We start from the raw sequence: 19,288 nt of genomic DNA on the forward strand, positions 1-19,288 counted from the left end.
GAACAAGCCTCTGTGGATTGAACTCTGACCTCCACATGGCACACATATAACACCAGAATAACAACTACAATACCTTTGAGCCCCACAGGCATGTCATAGCATACACACAATACCAAAATAACAACAACAAATAAAATTGTACAAAAATTCAAAACAAGCTGGGTGGGTAGCATACCCTTTTAATCCCAGCACTTGGGAGGCATAAGCAGGCAGATCTCTGTGAGTTCAAGACCAGTGTGGTCTACAAAACTAGTTCTAAGACAGCTGGGACTGTTACACAGAGAAACCCTGTCTCAAATCACCAATAATAATAAAATAAAAATGATCTAATGATACTAAGGTATGAGCTGGGCAGCGCTGGCACACACATTTAATCTCAACACTCGGGAGGCAGAGGTAAATGGGATCTCTGAGTTCAAGGACAGCCTGGTCTACAGAGTGAGTTCTATGATAGCTAGGGCTATACAATGAAACCCTGTCTCAAAAAACAAAAACAAAAAACCTGATTAGCATGATAAGGCACAACATAAAGGCAGGAGAGATTTACACTGTATCTGAGACTCCTAAGAAATGAGATTTTAATTGCTCTTACCACACACACACACACACACACACACACACACACAAATAATAGCTGTACATAGTTACATTTGTGTATTTCCCTATCTGATAGCATCAAGTTACAGAACTGAAATGTATACATTGTAATCATTTCAGAAGTCTACTCATTTGACCAGTCATGGTGGAACACACCTGTAATCTTAGCACAGTTGAGGCAGGAGGGTCATGAGTGCAGAACCTGGGTGTCACAGTGAGGCATGAGCAAAACAAACATAAGCACCATCCATCCAAGCCTGTACCGCCTGAAGGCCCCGGAGACAGCCCTCCAACAAGGAGTGCATGCTTAGCTTGTTCAAGACCCTGGTCCAAGCCCCAACTGAGTAAATAAAAGAATGCCCAGTCAATGGTTTTGCTTGTTTGTTTTTTTTTTTTAACATCTTCACAGCAATACATGGATGGCCATCACTTTTTTCTGATTTTGGAGCATTTTAGCATCTCAAAAACTGAGTGTCTACTAAGTACCATTCTTCATCCCTGAGCTCTGCCAGCTCTATTTTTGGTACAGACTTGCTCATTGAGGATATCTCACATAAATACAATTATTCAATATGCAGCCTTCTGTGTCTGACTTCTTTCACACAGTGCATTGATTTCTTCTCTCCGTGTGTGCACACGCGCACGTGCACACACACACGTGTGCCACACAAGTGCACATACATACATGTATGTGCTTCTGCATGTCAGTGGGCAACTCTGGGTGCTGTTCCTCAGAGGCTATCCATCTTTGTGTTGATACAGTCTCTCATTGGCCTGGAACTCACCACTTAGGCCAGGCAGGCTGCTTAGAGGCCCGTCTCCTCTGTTTCTGCCTCGGCAATGTTCACAAGTCTGCATCCTATCTGGCTTCTTTCCCCGTACGTGGGTTCTGGTGATCAAACTCAAGTCCTCCAACCACTGTACTAACTAGTTTTCTCTTCTCCTCCCCTGACCCCATTATTATCTTGTTTCATCGTTGTGTGAAAGGGTCTCATTGTGTAGCTCAGGCCAACCTTAACCTGTGGTCCCCCTGCCTCAGCTCCCTACATTCCGGGCTTACAGTCTAGTGCCACCACACCTGGCTAGCATGCTGCTTTCAAAGTTCACCCAGATCCCGGTCCGCTCTGTCATCGTTAGATAAGCACACAACATTTGTTCTGTTTAACCATTCACCAGTCACTGGACACCTGAAGTGTTCGCACTGTTTGCTATCACAGATAAGGCTAGAGGCCCAGGACCATGTCCCACAACTAAAATCTCAGTACTTGGGACATGGCAACATGAGATCAGGAATTGAAGGCCAGTCTTAGCAACAGGAAGTTCAAGACCAGCCTGGGCTGCAAGAGACCCTGAACAAACAAACAAACAAACAAACAAATAAATAAAAATAAAAATAATAAAGGGAGGAGGAAGAGGGGGAGAAACCTTGACAAAGGAAAGTAGCTCATTTCTCACCCTTGAGTTCAAATGATTAGGGCATCCCTGAGTGCAGATACTGCTCTTCTCTCCCTAGGGTTCACATAGTATGTGTGTGTGTGTGTGTGTGTGTGTGTGTGTGTGCGCGCTCATGCATGCACATGTGCCTGTGTCTTATCCCAGCACTCAGTAGGCAGAGGCAAGCAGATCTCTGTGAGTTCAAGGCCACCTGGTCTACAGGAGAGCCAGGGCTACACAGAGAAACAAAACAAAAAACAAACCAAAAAGAACAACTAAAATCTCAGTTCCTATACAAGTTGTTCTTTGAACAAGCATTGTTGATTTTTCTTTTCTACATACCTAAGGGTTATGTGGTTGATTCTATGTTTAACCATTTGAGAAAATAATCAGATTATTTGACAATTTCTATTTTATATCTCCATTAGCAAGTGTTTCATAACTAGCCCATGCTCTCAGCTCCTCCCTGGCAGATGCCAGCAAGTTCTCTATCACCGAGCCGCCACCTCCCCACCCCCCCACCCCCCACCCCCCCACCCCCGCTCTTCACTGCCGGATTCAGGCGAGGTTCCATTTCTGACTGAGCTACAGCCCCAGGCCTATTTTGTTTGTTTTTGTTTTTAATGACAGCCATCTGTCTTAGTTAGGTTTCTATTGCTGTGATAAAACGCCATGACCAAAGCCAAAGTTGGGAAGTAAACGTTTCATTTCATCTTACAACTCTGTGGTCACACTCCATCCTCACTCCCTGAGTCAGGGCAGGAAGTCAAAGCCAGAACGTGGAATCAGAAGCCAGCCTGCTACTTGCTGGCTTGTTCCCCATGGTCTGCTGGGTCTGCTTTCTTGTACCATCCAGGACCACCAGCTCAGGGGTGGTACCACTCACAATGGACAGGGTCCTCCCACGCCAACCATTAGTCAAGACAACACCACCACTGACCTGCCCACAAGCCAATCTTATGTTGGCATTTTCTCTTCCCAGATACGTCTAGGCTGATGTCAAACTGACATCAGAGTAGCCAGCACACCATCCCGCTGTGTTGTGTCATCGTTATTCAGCTTTTTCATTGGCTTGGTTTAGGGATATGACTCAACAGTGTGAGGCCTTGGGTTCCATTCTTAGTACTGCCCACCTCTCCCACAAAAAAAAAAATCAAATCTAATCACCCTGGTCATTGCAGAGATTATTGCTAAGAGACCTTAGACCCTGACTGAGTCAGTCAGAATACTTGCCCTATATGTCATTTCCATGATTGGTCCTTGGATATGAAAATCTGGCCCAGAAAGTCTTTTTTCATTGGTCCGTAGTCATTTGGACATCTTTCATCTTTTCTAAGAAATTACCCTTACCAACTTTAAAACTAGGTTGTCTTATTTGTCCAGTTCAAAAGGGATTGTTCCCCCCTCCTTAATGTGTTTGTTTTAAAGCAGGGTCTCTCTGTACACAGCCCAGGTCAGTTTCCAATTTAGAGCTATCCTTCTGCCTTGGCTTTCTGAGCACTAAGATCATAGGGTACATTGTCACACCTAGCTTCCAGAAGTATCATTTATTATCATCACTAGTGGGAGGGACCCCTTGTCATGGCATGTGTGTAAAGATTAGAGACAACTTGTGGAAGTCAAGTCTCTCTTTCTGCCAAGCACTTGTGTGGGTCCTGGGAATCAAGCTCAGGTTGCCAAGCCTTGAGAGCAACCACCTTATTTGTTGCCCCCGAAATATTATTTTTCATCTTTGTAGAACTAGAAACTCAGTCTCCCAGGACTCAAGGCTTCTTAGGCAAGCTTTTTTTTTTTTTTTTTTTTTTTTTTCATATGTGGATCACTTCAACTTCTTTATCAGTATCTGCTTGTGTTCTCTGTGATTTCCTGAGGTATTTGCTTCTTTCCTCTTTTCTTCTGCTCTGATGGCAACTGAGCCCACTAGACAAGTGCTCCGCCCCCGGGGTACACCCCTCGCTGCTCCTAGGGTCTTTGGGTTATCATGTATAAAGTTGCAGATCATTTAGACCTAATGGTGCCCTCCCTGGCTCAGAGGGACTGGGTCTGAGCAAGGACCGAATTCCTTGGTGAGGCTTATCTGTCGGACCAGTGGCTACTCCCTGGGAGTGCCCTGGTAGGCAGTGTTCTCAGATGGGGCTGCCTCTGCCAACTCAGGAACTTCACACCTAACAGCCTCAACCACCTCCTCCCTCCCCCCACACTCGTGGCCTGGACCCCTAGAGGGAGAGGCAGGTTATCTACAGCCCAACTCGCTCAGGGGCCCCACAATCTGGCCTTTGGACTGGACAGAAATGAGTTATCTTCCTTCCTGGGGAATTTCTCAAAGTCTCATCCCTCCAGCACAGAAGCCCTCCCTTCCACCCCGCCTAGTTTCCAGTCTCATGATGACACTTCCCTCTGTTCTCCAAGTGCTCACATTGCATTTGCGCGAAGGTGGAGCAGTGAGCGTGGCTGCTTTCTCAGTTGCACAAATATTCAGAATCTGAATTGGAATGGATCCTTTTTCATTTACTTATTTTCGGTTTTTCCAGACAGGGTTTCTCTGTGGTTTTAGAGACTGTCCTGGAACTAGCTCTTGTAGACCAGGCTGGTCTCAAACTCACAGAGATCGGCCTGCCTCTGCCTCCCGAGGGCTGGGAATAAAGGCGTGTGCCACCACTGCCCAGCTGGAATGGATCTTAAAGTAAGCATCTTTTAATTTACACCATTAATCACTGATTTTCAAACTTGAAGCAGGAGGATTGCGTGTTCAAGGCCAGCTTGGACTACATAGTGAGTGTGAAGCCAGCCTTTGCTGGGGGCGGGGGAGTAAAGAGGGTAGGGATAGAGAGGTGGCTCAACAGTTAAAGCCTTGTACTGCTCCTCTAGAGGGCCAACACCCACATCAGATGGCTCGTAACTGCTCCAAGGGATCCAACACCTCTGGTCTCTGTGGGCACCTCTTGTATACACACACACACACACACACACTTTTTAAATCTTAAAGGGCGGGGCTTTGGCTAGATCTTGGTGTAGAGCTTTTCTAGCATGCTTGCAATCCCAGCACTCTGAGGGGGGAAACAGGATGATTAGAACTTCTGGGCCAGCCTGGGCTACACGAGATCCTTTCAAAGGAGCACAGGAACTATGAAACTTTTTTCCCCCCAATTTTACTTATTTTTACTCCATGTATGGGAGCGTTTGCCTGCATTTGTGTATATGCACAAGGGTGGGTTGCCTGTAAAGGACAGAGGAGGGGTATGAGAGCCCGTGGGCAGGGCTGCTGGTGGTGAGTGCGGGATCTGGGTCTGCTGCCGGAGCAGCACATGCTTCTACTGCTAAGCCATCTCTCCGGCCATTGGAAATGGTTTTACTGTTAAGTTGATTTACTAGTAAAGGACTGAAAGTCGGTCACTGTGAAGGGCTGGTCAGCACTGCCTCGGAATGCGACAGCTCACCAGTGCCATTTTACGGACACTTCTTGAAGCTCAGCTAAGCACCTACTCCAGTTTATGAATGAGAACTTTTCCCTGTTCCTATACCTTACCGACCTGCTGGAATCCCTGGCCTATGCAGCCCACAGACTTAGGGTCCAGTTTCTCGATAAGGCATAGAAGTGCAGGGGATTAAAGTGTACCGAGCCACTGCACCCAGGGCTCCATTACTTCTTACTGACAGGTAGGAATGCTGGGCGCTGCCGGAGCTGACAAAAAACACCCACCCGGCTGCTTGCAAAGTTCCCAGACAGGTAAAGGTAGGCAAGACCCCAGAAAGAAACCCTGGTATCACAGGGTTAAGCCACCCAGGAGCCCCTGCTTAATGTTACTGAGGTCTTTCCTGAGAACCCACCACACAGTTCTCATCTCTGGTTTTAATGCGTGTGCATATGCGTGTGTGTGTGTGTGAGCGTGTGTGAATGTGTGTGTGTGTGTGTGTGTGTGTGTGTGGTGATGGGATTTGAAGTCAGGGCCTCACGCATACCAGACAAGTAATCTACCACTGAGGGACATCCAGCCCTAAAATTTGGCCACGTTAGCAAGGTTTTTGCTTTTTTTGTCCTGGGGCCTCATGCATGCCAGGTGAGCAAGTGTTCTAGCTCCATGTCCAGCCCTCCAGCCTTGTCTGACAGTGAGTCTCTCATCCTGAACTAACAGCTTCCAACCAGCTCAGTGCTTTTTCCATGTCACCAGAAGAGCAGCAACCACACCAGATGGTGGCCCAGAGCTCAGGCACAACTGAGTTAACCTGTCTGTTAGGCTTTAAGAGTCACTATTGACGGAGTCCTACATACAGTGAGTGCGAAGCCTCTGATCCCAGGAAAGAGGATGTGTTCAAAGCCAGCTTGAGCTACATAATAGAACTTTTTTTAAAAGATAAAATAAAAAATAAACCACAAACAGACTTTCAGAGAAGCGAGTGTCCTACTTAGATTTGGGCATTTCAGTTACTCTTTTTCTGTTTTTTTTTTTTTTTTTTTTTTTTTTTTTTTGAGACAGGGTTTCTCTGTGTAACAGACCTGTCCTGGATTCCGCTTTGTAGACCAGATAGCCTCAAACTCAGAGATTCACCTGCCTCTGCCTCCCAAGTGCTGGGATTCTGTGCACCACCATCAGGTTACTCTTAAAACATGAAGGGAGCTACTGGAGAAATTGCTCCATGGTTAAGAGGGTTTGCAGTTTGCTACTCTTACAAAAGACCAAGTTAGGTTTCTGCACGCGCGCGCGCACACACACACACACACACACACACAGAGTCTGGTAGCTCAAGCCAACTGTAACTCAGGCTCCAGAGGATCCAACGTCCTCTCCTGGCATCTGCACTCATGGGCACAAACCTACACTCAAGCACACGCACATGCACAGTTGAAAGTAAAAATAAGCCTTTGGAAAAAAAAAAAAAAAATGAAAGGGTGGTGAGACGGCTAACACCCAGGAAGGAAAAGCAAGTTCTGACAGGAGGCTCAATCTCATTGCTAGCTTTAGGACCGGTTCCCAGGTGTTAGACCCCCTACTCGGGATGCACGGATGCTGATATAGCATCCCGGACCCTGCAGCTGGGAGGCAAAGAGGAGAGTGGGCAGCTGGAGGCCCGGGCGGCCGTGCAGGCTGGGATGGAACTTCAGCTGGTCCTTCCTGTCCCTGAGCTGGAAGGTGGCTACCGCTGCAGACCTTTGAGCGGTGTTCAGGCAGCTCCCTTACCCTTGCCAGCCACGTGCTCCCTGGCTGAAGGCTGCGGGCTTCCCCTCACCCTGTTTGTGGGGACGCTCGCTCTTCAGCTCAAAGCCTGGGGTGGCTAGGGAGATGCATCCCTCTTCTCCTACCCCCTTCCCAAGAGGAAGAGCATGTGACTCATGCCTGGGTAATTGAAACATCAAGAGCCTGGAACTAAGACTGCATCAGGGAAAAGTACAGGAGTAGGGAATGGCAGTCAATCAGAGCTTATCAACAGAGGTGCTTGCTTGGGTGTGGTGGTGCACACTTACAGTCCCAGCACTTCAGAGGCAGGAGTGTGCATTACATACTGAGACCATTATCTCAGAAAGGGGAAGGGGAACTAAACTGCAGCAGGAGAGTGTTTCCCTAGAAATGGAACCTGCTATAGGGAACAGACCAGAAGAAACCCCCCCCCCCCAAGATGGGCTTTCTCTGTGTAGCCCTCCCTGGCTGTCCTGGAGCTCACTCTATAAACCAGGCTGGCCTCTAATCTACAGAGATCTGCCTACCTCTGGGACCCCCACCATCCCTAACCCAGAATAAAACTTTGTGACAGCATTTGAACCCTTGATCAAGCCAGACCTGAAGCCATCACTCTGTATTTCTCAGTTACAGGAACCAGTTTGTTACTTCTTTGCCTATGTTACTTTTATTGGTTTTTTTCGAGACAGGGTTTCTCTGTGTAGCTTTGGAGGCTGTCCTGGAACTCACTCTGTAGACCAGGCTGGCCTCGAACTCACAATCCACCTGCCTCTGCTTCCCGAGTGCTGGGATTAAATGTGTGTGCCACCAACACCTGGCTGCCTATGCTACTTTTAAACTGAAGTTTAATTTCCATGTTATAAAACATACAAATCTAAAGTGCATAATTCAATGCATTTGGACAACATATATGCTCATACAATTACTGCTCCACTCAAATCTAAAAATATTCTATCATCCCAGGCACTTGGATTTCTTTTCAAAAATGTTTATTACATTTTATTATATGTGTATGTGTGTGTATGTTTGTGCTCACACTCCAATGAGATCACATGAATGTGCACGCGCGCGCACACACACACACACACACACACACACACACACACACACGAACACATACATGTACCATAGCACTTATGTGGCGGTCAGAGGACAACTTTTGGGAGTCATTTTCTCCTTCCATCTTGTGGCTTCCAGAGGTGAAATGCGGTTCCTCATACTTGGCAGTCTTTGGCAGCTGAGCCATCTCACAGGCCTAACACTTTCATTTTTATCACCTTGCATTTCTGTGTGTCCTCAAACTACATAAATGGAATCCATATCTGTCTCTATTTTGCCCGACAATATGTTTTGAGATTTTCCCATGATGCTGTATTCACCAGTGTTTGTTACTTTCTTATTGCTGAGTAAAATTCCACCAGAGGATGCCATGTGTGATGGATGACACACACCAGGCACCCAGCACTCAGGAGGGTGAGGCAGGCGTGTCAGGAGTTCAAAGCTAGGCTGGGTACGTAGCAAGACCAGTCTTTAAATAAATAAATAAATATTGTAGAACTACCCTGTGGTGTATTCAATCTCCTTTCGGACAACTCTAACAGTTTGCTCACCTTCTATAACTATTTCACAGCAATGCCTAGGGAAAAACTGAGACATTTAATTTGGAAGACATGAATGACTCCAGATAAAGCCCACACGTATAGAAATTAGGCAATTTCAGGGCAAAGTGCAAGTTTGAGATGTAGCAGTCCAGAGTGACAGACAGGGTGGGCCTGGAACAACACTAGACCAGAGACCCCAGGCCTGGGCCACACGAGGCAGGTGTTTTTCTCCAGCAAGGATATTTTTCTCTGCCTTTCTGGCTCCTTCCTGCTTGCACAATCCCTTACTCCACCACCAAAATCTGGAAAACAAGAATTGTTTGTTGCTGGTTTTGCCAGAGCTGTCAGCCAAAAAGTACGGAAATAGCAAGCCATACCCTACAATACACACACAGTTCATTTCACGTCTCGCCACGCTGGAGACAGGAGGGAGCTGAGATTTCTATGCCTAAAATAAACAGATGAACAAACAACACAGGCCTGTGAAGATTAAGGCCAGAATATCTTGAGTTTGAGGTCAGCCTGGGCTACACAGCAAGATCTTGATAATAAAAATTTAAAACATGGATATGATTCTACAAATAGCCTCTTGTGGGGCTGGAGAGATGGCAAAACACCGGTTGCTCTTCCAGAGGACCAGAGTTTGATTCCCAGCACCCACATAGAGGCTCACACGGTCTACAGTTCCAGTCCCAGGTAAACTAACAACGCCCCCTTCTGGCCTCTGTAGCACAGGCATACATTCAGGCAAAACATCCATGTTAATAGATGAAAATAAAGGTTAAAAATGTTTAAAAAAAAAAAAATAGCCCTCTTACCCTGCAGATATCCATTCTCAGAAGTCATTCCCAAAAGAATGGATGAACACACCAGGAGAATCAAGACTTTTTGAAGCACAGACTCCTTTCAGTGAGCTCCACAGCCCTGTCTGTCAACCATGCAATCACTAAAATATCCACAAGTGAACTGTATTTCCAGAAGCAACCTATGGCCTACCTATCATAAGCAATGAGCCTGTCACACCAGAGGAACCATCCTTGTCTAGACAGTATGGCTGTGGGGTGGGGGCGCGGGCTGGCACTGGGTTTGACCTTGAATCTGCACATTGCTGCGACTGCTGTCATTATGCACCATGAAATGCAAACAGTACTAAAGAAAACCAAGCCACCTCCGAAGTTGTTCAGGGCCCTCTAGTCTCGCATAAGCAAATGGAAACCTGGGAGTTTTCCAAAGCCTGAGGGGGCCACATGAACTCAGCTCTCCCTGAAAAAGCCAGACTTCACACGGTTCCCCACCTTCTCTGTCCCTGGCGCTCCACAGACAGCCCTGCTGCCCACGCTGGCCACCCGCTCCTGTGGCCGGGAGGCATCTGCGCTGCCTCTGTTCTTTGTGGCCACCTCCAATGCAGCCTTTGTGTCGGGAGACGTCGCACCTGAGCCACAGGAGGCACAGGAGGAAGTGTTAGCCGATGCCCAGTAGCATCAGGTGGTGTCTTGGCAACCGTCCAAATAGCCCCAGGAAACAAGGGACATTTAGAGCGTTACAGCTCATCTCTCTCCTCTGCGTCACCTGAAAACTCTGCTTCTGACAGGGGACTCCTCCTGGCCACAATGCCACAGCAAGACAGCCAGCAGGTCTCTGGGCTGGTAGTGTGTACCCTCCCTGCAAGTTGGGGCCCTCATGAAGGCCATGGTCCGCCTGCAGTCAGCCTGGCCATTAGACTCATATAAACAGTGGGGGACTATGGGGCTGGGGAGAGGCCTCAGCAGTTAGGAACACTGACCATCCTTCCAGAGGACCAGGGTTCAATTCCTAGCACCCACGTGACACCTTACAGCTGCTTTGTAACTCCAGTTCCAGAGAACTCAACACCCTCACCCAGACATGCATGCAGGCAAAACACCAATGCACATAAAATAAATTAATTAAAAAAAAGAGAGTGGGGGACCCTTAGCTGTTATGGGGTTGTGCCTTTTGTGTGTGCATCGATTATTTTTCAGTGCTGGGGCCCAGATCCAGGGCCTTGCCCCTGCTAAGCAGTCACTCTAGCCCTGAGCTAGTGAGGGACAGGATCAACAAATACAGACACCTCTCCTCCTCCCCACCTGGGAAAAGACAATGGCTCCAAGACTGGGGACAATACCATTAGCCCCTAAGACTGGAGCTGCCCATCCCCTATGTCCATCAAGTCAAGCTGAGGCAGGAGAAAAGTTCAAAGACCGCCTGAGATACAGAGCCAAAAGCCAGCCAGGGAAACTTAGGGAGACCCTGCCTCTAACTAGAATGTCAACAGGTCACCCTGGGTTCGATCCCCAGCACACTCCATCATCAAACAAATGAAACAGACTCCTGCATAGGCCACAGGTGAGACAGGAGCCTCTCCTATGACATTAAATCCCCTGTGCCTTTAGTCCCAACACTCAGGAGACAGAGGCAGAGTGAGTTCAAAGCCAGTGTAGTCTACATAGTGAATTCCAGGACAGCCAGGGCTAACATGAGATCCTGTCTCAATTTTTTTTCCCCAGAAAATTAGAAGACAAAGAAGGATTTCTCCTCCTTCCTTCCCACTGGAGCCTCCAGGAAGTTCAGAGAGTAAACAGGGGCCGTAAACCAGGACAGAGGACCTTGGGGCCCTGTCCAGGCAGCAGGTTTAGAGAACAAACAATCACCGCTCCTACGGCTCTAAGTAAAAACAATGGAGCTAAATTCACTTGGGGACACTGTTCCCTGGGGAAGAGGAGGCGGAGAGATAGCAAGCCACAAAGCCTCACTGTCTGTCAACCTCCGAGCACGGGCTGACACCTCCCACTTTGAGCCTCCCTAAAATGGTAAGGAAAGGTTTTCTGTATCTTCCTTCCTTCCTTTCTTTCTTTCGTCCTTTCTTTCTTTCCTTCCTTCCTTCCTTCCTTTCTTTCTCCCTTTCTTTTACTGCCAGCTGAAACAGGTTTTCTGGGGCATTTTAGGACTACAGCCCCTAGTGTGGGAGGAGGTCCCCGAGGAGGGGGTTTGTTATCAGCACACAGAAATTCACATGGCTCTGCAGTTAACAGCAGGTCTAAACACAATTTTTTTTTTAAGCCTTTTAGAACCAGAATAAAAATATCGGGGGGGGGGGGGAGGTGGCAATTGGGCAGACCCTTCTCTTAAAGAACTTCAAACAGAAACAACCCAGACAAAGAATAGTAATCTAATAGAATCACGGATCACGGTTTAATGTAAGCATCAGAAAACTTAGTGAGAAGGAAAAAGAAAAACTCCCAATGAGAAGACAGAGAAAGACTGTGACAGTCTAGAAAGTTCTCTTCTCTTTTTGGAAATGCCTCCAAGTTATCCGAGAGACCCATAGGACAGAGTTTGTCCTGAGATGTCCTGGCCTTGGGATAACCTGTGTCCTCAAGCTATGTACAGCCAGGTCCCCCACAATCCCAAAGAGCCCCCCATTTCCCAGGGAACCCCCTCCCTGCTATTTTGAATACTTTGGATCTACAACTAGCCAACTTGCATAGGGACTTGTGGACAATTAGGTTTCCTTTTGTGTGTGAGTCACACAAAACACAGCTGACTACAGGGCGAGCCACCCCGTGGCTCACTGGGGACATCAAAAAAGCCTCATTCCTTTTCAAGCATGGCCTCAACTTTGCAGACAAAGCCTCAGCTCCCAGCTTGGCACCCCAGGAACTGGAGATGTCCAAGACAGGCAGAGCCCAACTCTCTCAAGGTTTATTCCCCAGGGGGCAGGAGAGTGGGGGAATGAGGGTCCAGTCCGTTACCAACCCAGAGTCAAGCCACAGGTACCGTATTCCACAGTGAAGAGGGCAGACTAGCATTTGAAAGCCCAGGGGAAGGGATGACAAAGAACGGATAAGAAATTAAGTTTGTCTTGGGCAGATAAGGATCCAATCCTGCGTGGGCATGGGTGGAGGAGTCTGACCTGAGGGTATTTCCAGTTCTGGGGTGTCCATTCCCTCCCCTTGGTTAACTCACCCTCCCATCAGCCAGAAGTGTTTCCTCCCTTTACCCTTCTCCAGTCCCAAAGCATTCCCACCCCTGACTTCCTCACCTCTATCTTTCCGTTAGTTTGTATTTTGAGACAGGGTTTTCACTGTTACTCCAGGGCGGTCTGGAACTCACTGCACGCAGAGACCAGCCTGCCTGCTTCCTGAAGTCTGGGATCTCAGGTGTAAGCTATCACAGCCCCAGGCATTTCTGTTTGGTTTTTGTCTGGTGAGCCCGAGAGACTAGCATGCAGAAAGCTGTGGGTTCTATGCCCAATATCACAAAAATTCTCTCTCAGCTGACAAAGAGGTAAGGTCAGCTTAGACAATATGAGATCTTACACACACACACCTGTGAGTGCATTTGCCTCGATTATATAATGAGACCTCTCTCTCTCTCTCTCTCTCTCTCTCTTGTGCGCGCGCGCGCGCGCGCGCACACACACGCACACACGCACACCCCCGTGAGCACACTTGCCCCTTCTGTCTTCCTCACTTTGCCTCCCCCGCCCCCAGCATCCTGACCAGCAACCCAGCCGCACTGGCTTTTGTCCCCACCCTCTCCCTTGAAGGGATAATCTAGACTTGTCCATCACTCTTCAGGCTACGCCACCTTGACTGTCTGGTGCTAAAAAGACCTTTCTCGGCTTCCTCCACATTGCCACCCTTTCTGCTCTCTTGTCTTCTGTCTCCCTCCAGATCCCTTCCCATAAGCCAGATAGTTCTGTCCCAGGTTTCTTTACCCCGTATTCAAAATGTCTGTCAATTGGGTGACTCCCAAAGTGGCATCTCCAGTCCGCAGCTGGCAGATTGCCGGGTCCCACTCATCATCTCAACCTCCCCAACTGGCATCCCTGCTAGCCGAGGTTTCAGTCTGGAGGCATTAGGGATATAAGCTGGTGGGAAGCATAGATAAATAGGTGAGCAAGACTATGTTGATAGCGCTTTATCCATCCACTTATTTTCACAGTGCTGGGAATGGAACCCAGGATCACCTGCTTAGTAGGCAAGTGCCCCACCACTGAGCCACATCCCCAGCTGGACATAGGATTTCACCGTGGCTAAAGCCATTGGCAGTCTGTATCAGCGCAGGAAGGATAAAGACAATGGGGTCTAAAACAGCAGCCTCTCAGCCTATCATGTTGTATCAGAGGAACTGCACCCAAGGAACACCGGGAGAGCTAGGGAGACGCGGATCGGTGGTTAGGGGTGCTTGCTGCTCTTGCAGAGGACCTGAGCTTGGTCCTAGCACCTGCGTCAAGTGGATGCTCACAACGACCTGGAATTCAATGCCTTCTGGCCCCCAAGGCGCAGGCTCACACACACTCTTAAACCAAAAAAAAAAAAAAAAAACCCACCAGGTTCGGTCCTTTCTCTTCCCACCCATGTCCTCCTCAAAGACTGCCTGGAAGGGTACCACAGGGAGAACCTGTCCTGAAATGCTTGCCACCTTGTCCAGGGTATTATGCCCCACCCACCTACTTGCCCTGTCTCCTCTGCCCCCCCTCCGCATACCCCCCCCCAGAAGCTGCCACAGGTCTGCCAAACCATCTGTTCAGAAGACAAATAATCTAGCAAGAACTGAAGTCCCAGACTGAGGCAGCAACTTTTGGGGGAGGCTGTAAAGCAATTTTGTGGGGGCGGCAGTCAGGCCCTGGGGCCTTAGGTTGGACATCTTGGGATTCCCAGGCCAAGCAACCTCCTGCAATTCTGGCCTGTGATCCTCTGGCCCAAATGCCACACATAATTAGAAGTTATAATCCTGTAATTCCATGATGACATCTTTCAACTTAAATATACTTTAAAACTCTTTTTAGATGCCAAAAGCAACGTAAACTGCCCACTGTCCCCACCTGACTCCATATTCCCCTCCACTTCAGCTACTTCATTGGTGAGCAACAACTCTAAGTCGGCAGTGTCCCGCGGGAGAAGGAAACTGCCAAGCCCATTTACGAAGTGGCATGTGGGAAGCAGTTTCACTTCCCTATTCACGATCTCGCTGTGCCTTCGATGCTATCAGTTAGAAAAATATCTACGACAATCTCTCAACCCACCAGGTGAGATTGGCCAAACTCCAGAGGCTATTTTTAGACTCACTGGGGACCTGAAAGGAAGGTGTGCTTGTCACTGTGATTCGAACCTCCAAGGCATCTTTGTAAGCCAGTTCCTACAGCCTGTCCAGCATGCCAGAGCCGCTGTGGGAACCTGCTGGGGTCGCTTTTGAGGAACTGAGCTCCAGGGCAAAAGGCAATCGGGTAAGTTGCCGAGGAACGCCAGGACGTGCCAAACGCGCAGAGCCCATTCTCTTCGCCCGCTCGGTCTCTCGGACAACCAAATACAGATAAATCCTCTTTGGAGAAGGGGTGAGACTGCCATTCTCTGGCCCTCTTGGGCGACACGAGACAAACGAGGGAGGAGCTCGCCAAGTCCCCTTGCAGCAGCTACCCTCCCTTACCTACTAAGAAGTCGAGGAGAAGAATGCTGAAGGTATTTGGGAGGCAAAAAGAGCAAAACTCTCTGTCCGCGCTAAGCACTCGGATGAAAGCTGGGCTCCGGTCGCAGCGCGGAGGGACCGAGCTCGCCAGCGTGGCCAGGGGCTGGTCCTTTCCCCACTGGCGCGGGAAGGCTGGCAGGGCCACCCGGATCACCTCTCCAGGCTCCTCACCTGCGCGCCGCTCGCCGGTACACCTGTGCGCCAGAGCCCAGCTGCCATCTATCTGCTCTGGGCGCCCAGCCGGACTCCGTCCCCTTTCGCCCTCCCTTCTCCACTGCGAGGCCCGCACAGCCCCGCGCGTCCCCTCCCCCTCCGGACCAGGCCGACCCCCACGGCAAGCCCCATCAGCGCGCTCCAGCTCGAGCAGACAGAGAGGGTCTGCGGGCTCGCCACCCACCTTCCGAAAGTAGTCATCGCTCTCTTTCTCCAGTGGCTGGGGGGCCGCGGGCAGCAGTGCGTCGGTCATGCTGGCGGCGCGGGAGCCGAGGGTGAACTGAGGTGCAGTGGCCACCGAGGGCCCCAGAAGGCGCCGGGATACGCCCCGCCCCTTTCCCGCCCCGCCCCCTTTCCCGCCCCGCCCCTCCGCGCCCCACCGGACGCGCGGCTGCACTGAAACCCCGCCCGAGCCCCAGAGCGCTAGATATCTGGAGCCCCGCCCCTGCTAGAAAGGCGGAGCCGGAGGAGGAGCCCCAGCCGGGAACTCCACTACACCCTGCAACCCGGAGAGTGAGCCACACCCCTAATCTTTGGAGCCACGCCCCCGTCTCATCTAGGCCCAGCCCCCTCCCAGCCTTCCAGTCCTACGGGAGGCCGAGCCCATCTGTCTGGAGCCTCGCCCCCTCTCCTCAGGCCCCGCCCACAGCCGGAGCTAGAGCCCTGAAGCCTCGGCTCATTTGCATAGGCCACGCCCCCGCCCGTCCGCGCCAGTGGTCAGAGCCCGCCTGAGCGAGCAGACTTTAGAACCTAGTGCGCCGCTTGCCTGCTGAGCCTACGCTATTAATCTGTGCGTGGTTAAGGTCTCTACCTTGTGAGCGCCAAGGTGGCGCAGCGGACTGGGCAGGGGTTTCAGAGATCGCAGTGAAACTCAAACTGGGATTCACCCTTTTTTCTGGAGCCTTGGGAGGAGTAGATGCAGAGAATGTGGGTAATTCATGGTCGCTCTCCCACCCAGAGATTTGGATATGCGCGGGCAGGATTCGGGAACCAGTTTCATCTCCGGCTCCGGAGCTCTTGGCGCTGGCCAGGGAGGTCAGGAAAGCTTCTCTTGCAGGAGGGAAGGCCACCGAGGGCTTGGGCTTACTGAGGGCGTCAGGGGTGGATGCCAGGAGAGGGGACCGCCTACTAAGCAGGCAGCGAAAACTCCGCGGATGTTGTTAAGGATCTTTGAGAAAACCAACCTCGTTTTTCGCACTTGCAGAATGGGGCCCAGGTGAGTCTTTCTCCAGCTGGCCCTGAGTTTCTGATACAGATGTGGTTAGTACAGGAGTACCAGGATTCCCCTAGGCTCGGGGCTGGTGCTGCCTCCTACAAACCGGATATTGGTGGCACGGGAGGCTATGATCCAGCCAAGAGCCCCCAGCCATCAGAGCCGTGTTTCTCGCACTGTCCCACCCCACCACCGAGGGACACCTTTGCTGCTTCTGTCTTTGGCAGTGTAAACCGCAGTAAAGACATAATCAGCTTTCAAAACTAACCAACAGTTCCCCTCCCTACCCCTTAAAAAGCGTAATAGGGTGGCTGGAGAGATGACTCAGTGGGTAAAGGTGCTTGCTGCTCGCTCGCTCGGCCTGACAACCCGAGTTCCATCCCTTATAGGCTCTTAGAATACAAGGGGCGAGAACCAACTTCCACAAGTTCTCTGGTCACCACACGTGCGTGCCTCAAGGCACGTGCATGCTCCCCTCCCCCAATGCGCACAAAATAAATACATGTAAAAAAATATTTAAATTGCACCAGGGGTGGTTCGAGGGGTTTTAAATAAACAATGGCAACAGCTTAGCAAATGTTAATATATAATTTTAAATCCACCTGGTCACAGACAGGCGCTAAGTAAGTGTAACAAAGATCCTGTCAAAGGATGCGACTCCGCACATGTGATCTGGATGTCTTGCAGGAAGTTGAACCGGCTTTATTTTTGAGTGCAAGGCTAGCCTGATATCTTCATTTGCCTCACATTGCTGTGATAAAAAGGGACTGACCAACAGCAACTCCAGGGGGAAAGGGTTTCCCTGATGTATACCTTACAATGCATCACTGAGGGAAACCAGTTCAGGAACTCAAGGAGAGACGGTGAGGGACACTGCTCCCAATGGCTTGCACAGCCTGCTTTTCTTTCTTAAATTGTTATTACTTTATGCCTATGGTTGTTGTCTTAGTTAGGGTTCCTATTGCTGGGAAAAGACACCATGACTACAGCAACTTTTTGTTATTGTTTTTTCGAGACACGGTTTGTCTGTGGCTTGGGAGGCTGTCCCAGAACTAGCTCCTGTAGACCAGGCTGGTCTCAGATTCACAGAGATCCGACTGCCTCTGCCTCCTGAGTGCTGGGATTAAAGGTGTGCGCCACCACTGCCCCTTGACCATAGCAGTTTTTATACAGGAAAACATTAAATTGGGGCTGGCTTACTGTTCAGGGGTTCAGCCCATTATCGTTATGTTGGGAAGCATGGCAGCATGCAGGCAGACATGGTGCTGGAGAGGTAGTGGGGAGTTCTACATCTAGATCTGCAGGCAGCAGGAAGTAACAGTGACACACAGGCCAGGCTTGAACTTCTGAGCCCTCAAAGCCCACCCCCTAGTGACACACCTCCTCCAACAAGGCCACACCTCCTGATACTCACTACGGGCTTGTGGGGCCACTTTTACTCAAGCCTGCCTGTATGTCTGTGCACCATATGTGTGTGCACACCTGGTGCCCATGGGGGTCCTATTAGGGTGCCAGGTCCCCTGGAACTGGGTTACAGGTGGCTTGACTCTCCATGTGGGTGCTGGGAATTGAACCCAGGTACTCTGAAGAGCAGCCAGTGCTCTCAACCACTGAACAATTTCTCCAGCCCCCTCAACCTGCTCTTATACAACATTTGTCAGGGTTAGGACCACTAGTGGGCTACACCCCCCCCATCAATCATTTATCAAGAAAACGTCTCACAGACTTGCTTACTGACCAGTCTTATGGAGGCATTTTGTCAATTGAGATTCCTTCCTCCAGGGCTGGAGAGATGGCTCATTGGTTAAGAACATTCACTACCCTTCCAGAGGTCCTGAGTTCAAGTCCCAGCAACCACATGGTGGCTGACAACCATCTATAATGATATCTGATGTTCTCCTCTTCAGGCATGTAGGCTCTATATGTAAACTATATATATTCCTCTGGGGTGACTCTAGCTAGTGTCAGGCTGACAGAAAATTAACCCACCACACTTGGGTTCAGCAGAAAGACACTGTCTCCATATTTCAAGAAAAAAAAGGAAGGAAAGACTGAGGGATGGAAGAAAGGAAGAGAGAGAGAGGAGAAGGAGAAGAAGGAGAAGAAGGAGGAGAAGGAGGAGGAGAAGAAGAAGAAGAAGAAGAAACCTAGAGTCCTAACCAGCTGGATTCTGGCAGATATTTTAGAAACAGCTGGAGAGATAGCTCAATGGTTAAGAGTGCTGCTTTGCTTCCAGAGGTCTTGAGTTCAATTCTCAGCAGTCCTATGGTGTCTTTCAACCATCTATAGTGGGATCTGATACCCTCTTCTGGAATGCAGGCATATATTCAGATAGCACACTCATATATGTAAAATAAATAAACCTTAAAAAAAACTTTCCTTCCTTCCTAAGTCAACCTAGTATCAAGGTGATTTTGGCACACTTCAGCCATGCTCTACTTAATTCATTGTCCTGGAAATGTGCTGGCCTGGAGCTGAGGTAAAAGCCGCTTTGGTTCAAGCTCCTGGAGTAGAGTGTTATGAGTAAGTTTTTCCTGCAGGCTGTTCTGGTCTCACTGCCGCGCCAG

The 19,288-nt window shown here is 49.6% G+C and overlaps 1 protein-coding gene across 1 annotated transcript in view; it reads right to left on the bottom strand.

Moving 5' to 3' along the window:
• Positions 1-15,832, bottom strand: part of Rhpn2 (rhophilin Rho GTPase binding protein 2) — a 53,846-nt gene extending 38,014 nt beyond the window's left edge. The window contains exon 1 of the mRNA XM_051207270.1: positions 15,693-15,832. Coding sequence (XP_051063227.1) covers positions 15,693-15,761 — 69 coding nt within the window. The 5' untranslated portion in view covers positions 15,762-15,832. The remainder of the gene's footprint in view (positions 1-15,692) is intronic.
• Between the last annotated feature and the right edge of the window lie 3,456 nt (positions 15,833-19,288).

The sequence above is a fragment of the Phodopus roborovskii genome, unplaced genomic scaffold (genome assembly GCF_943737965.1).
Source record: "Phodopus roborovskii unplaced genomic scaffold, PHOROB, whole genome shotgun sequence".
Classification (NCBI taxonomy): Eukaryota; Metazoa; Chordata; class Mammalia; order Rodentia; family Cricetidae; genus Phodopus; species Phodopus roborovskii.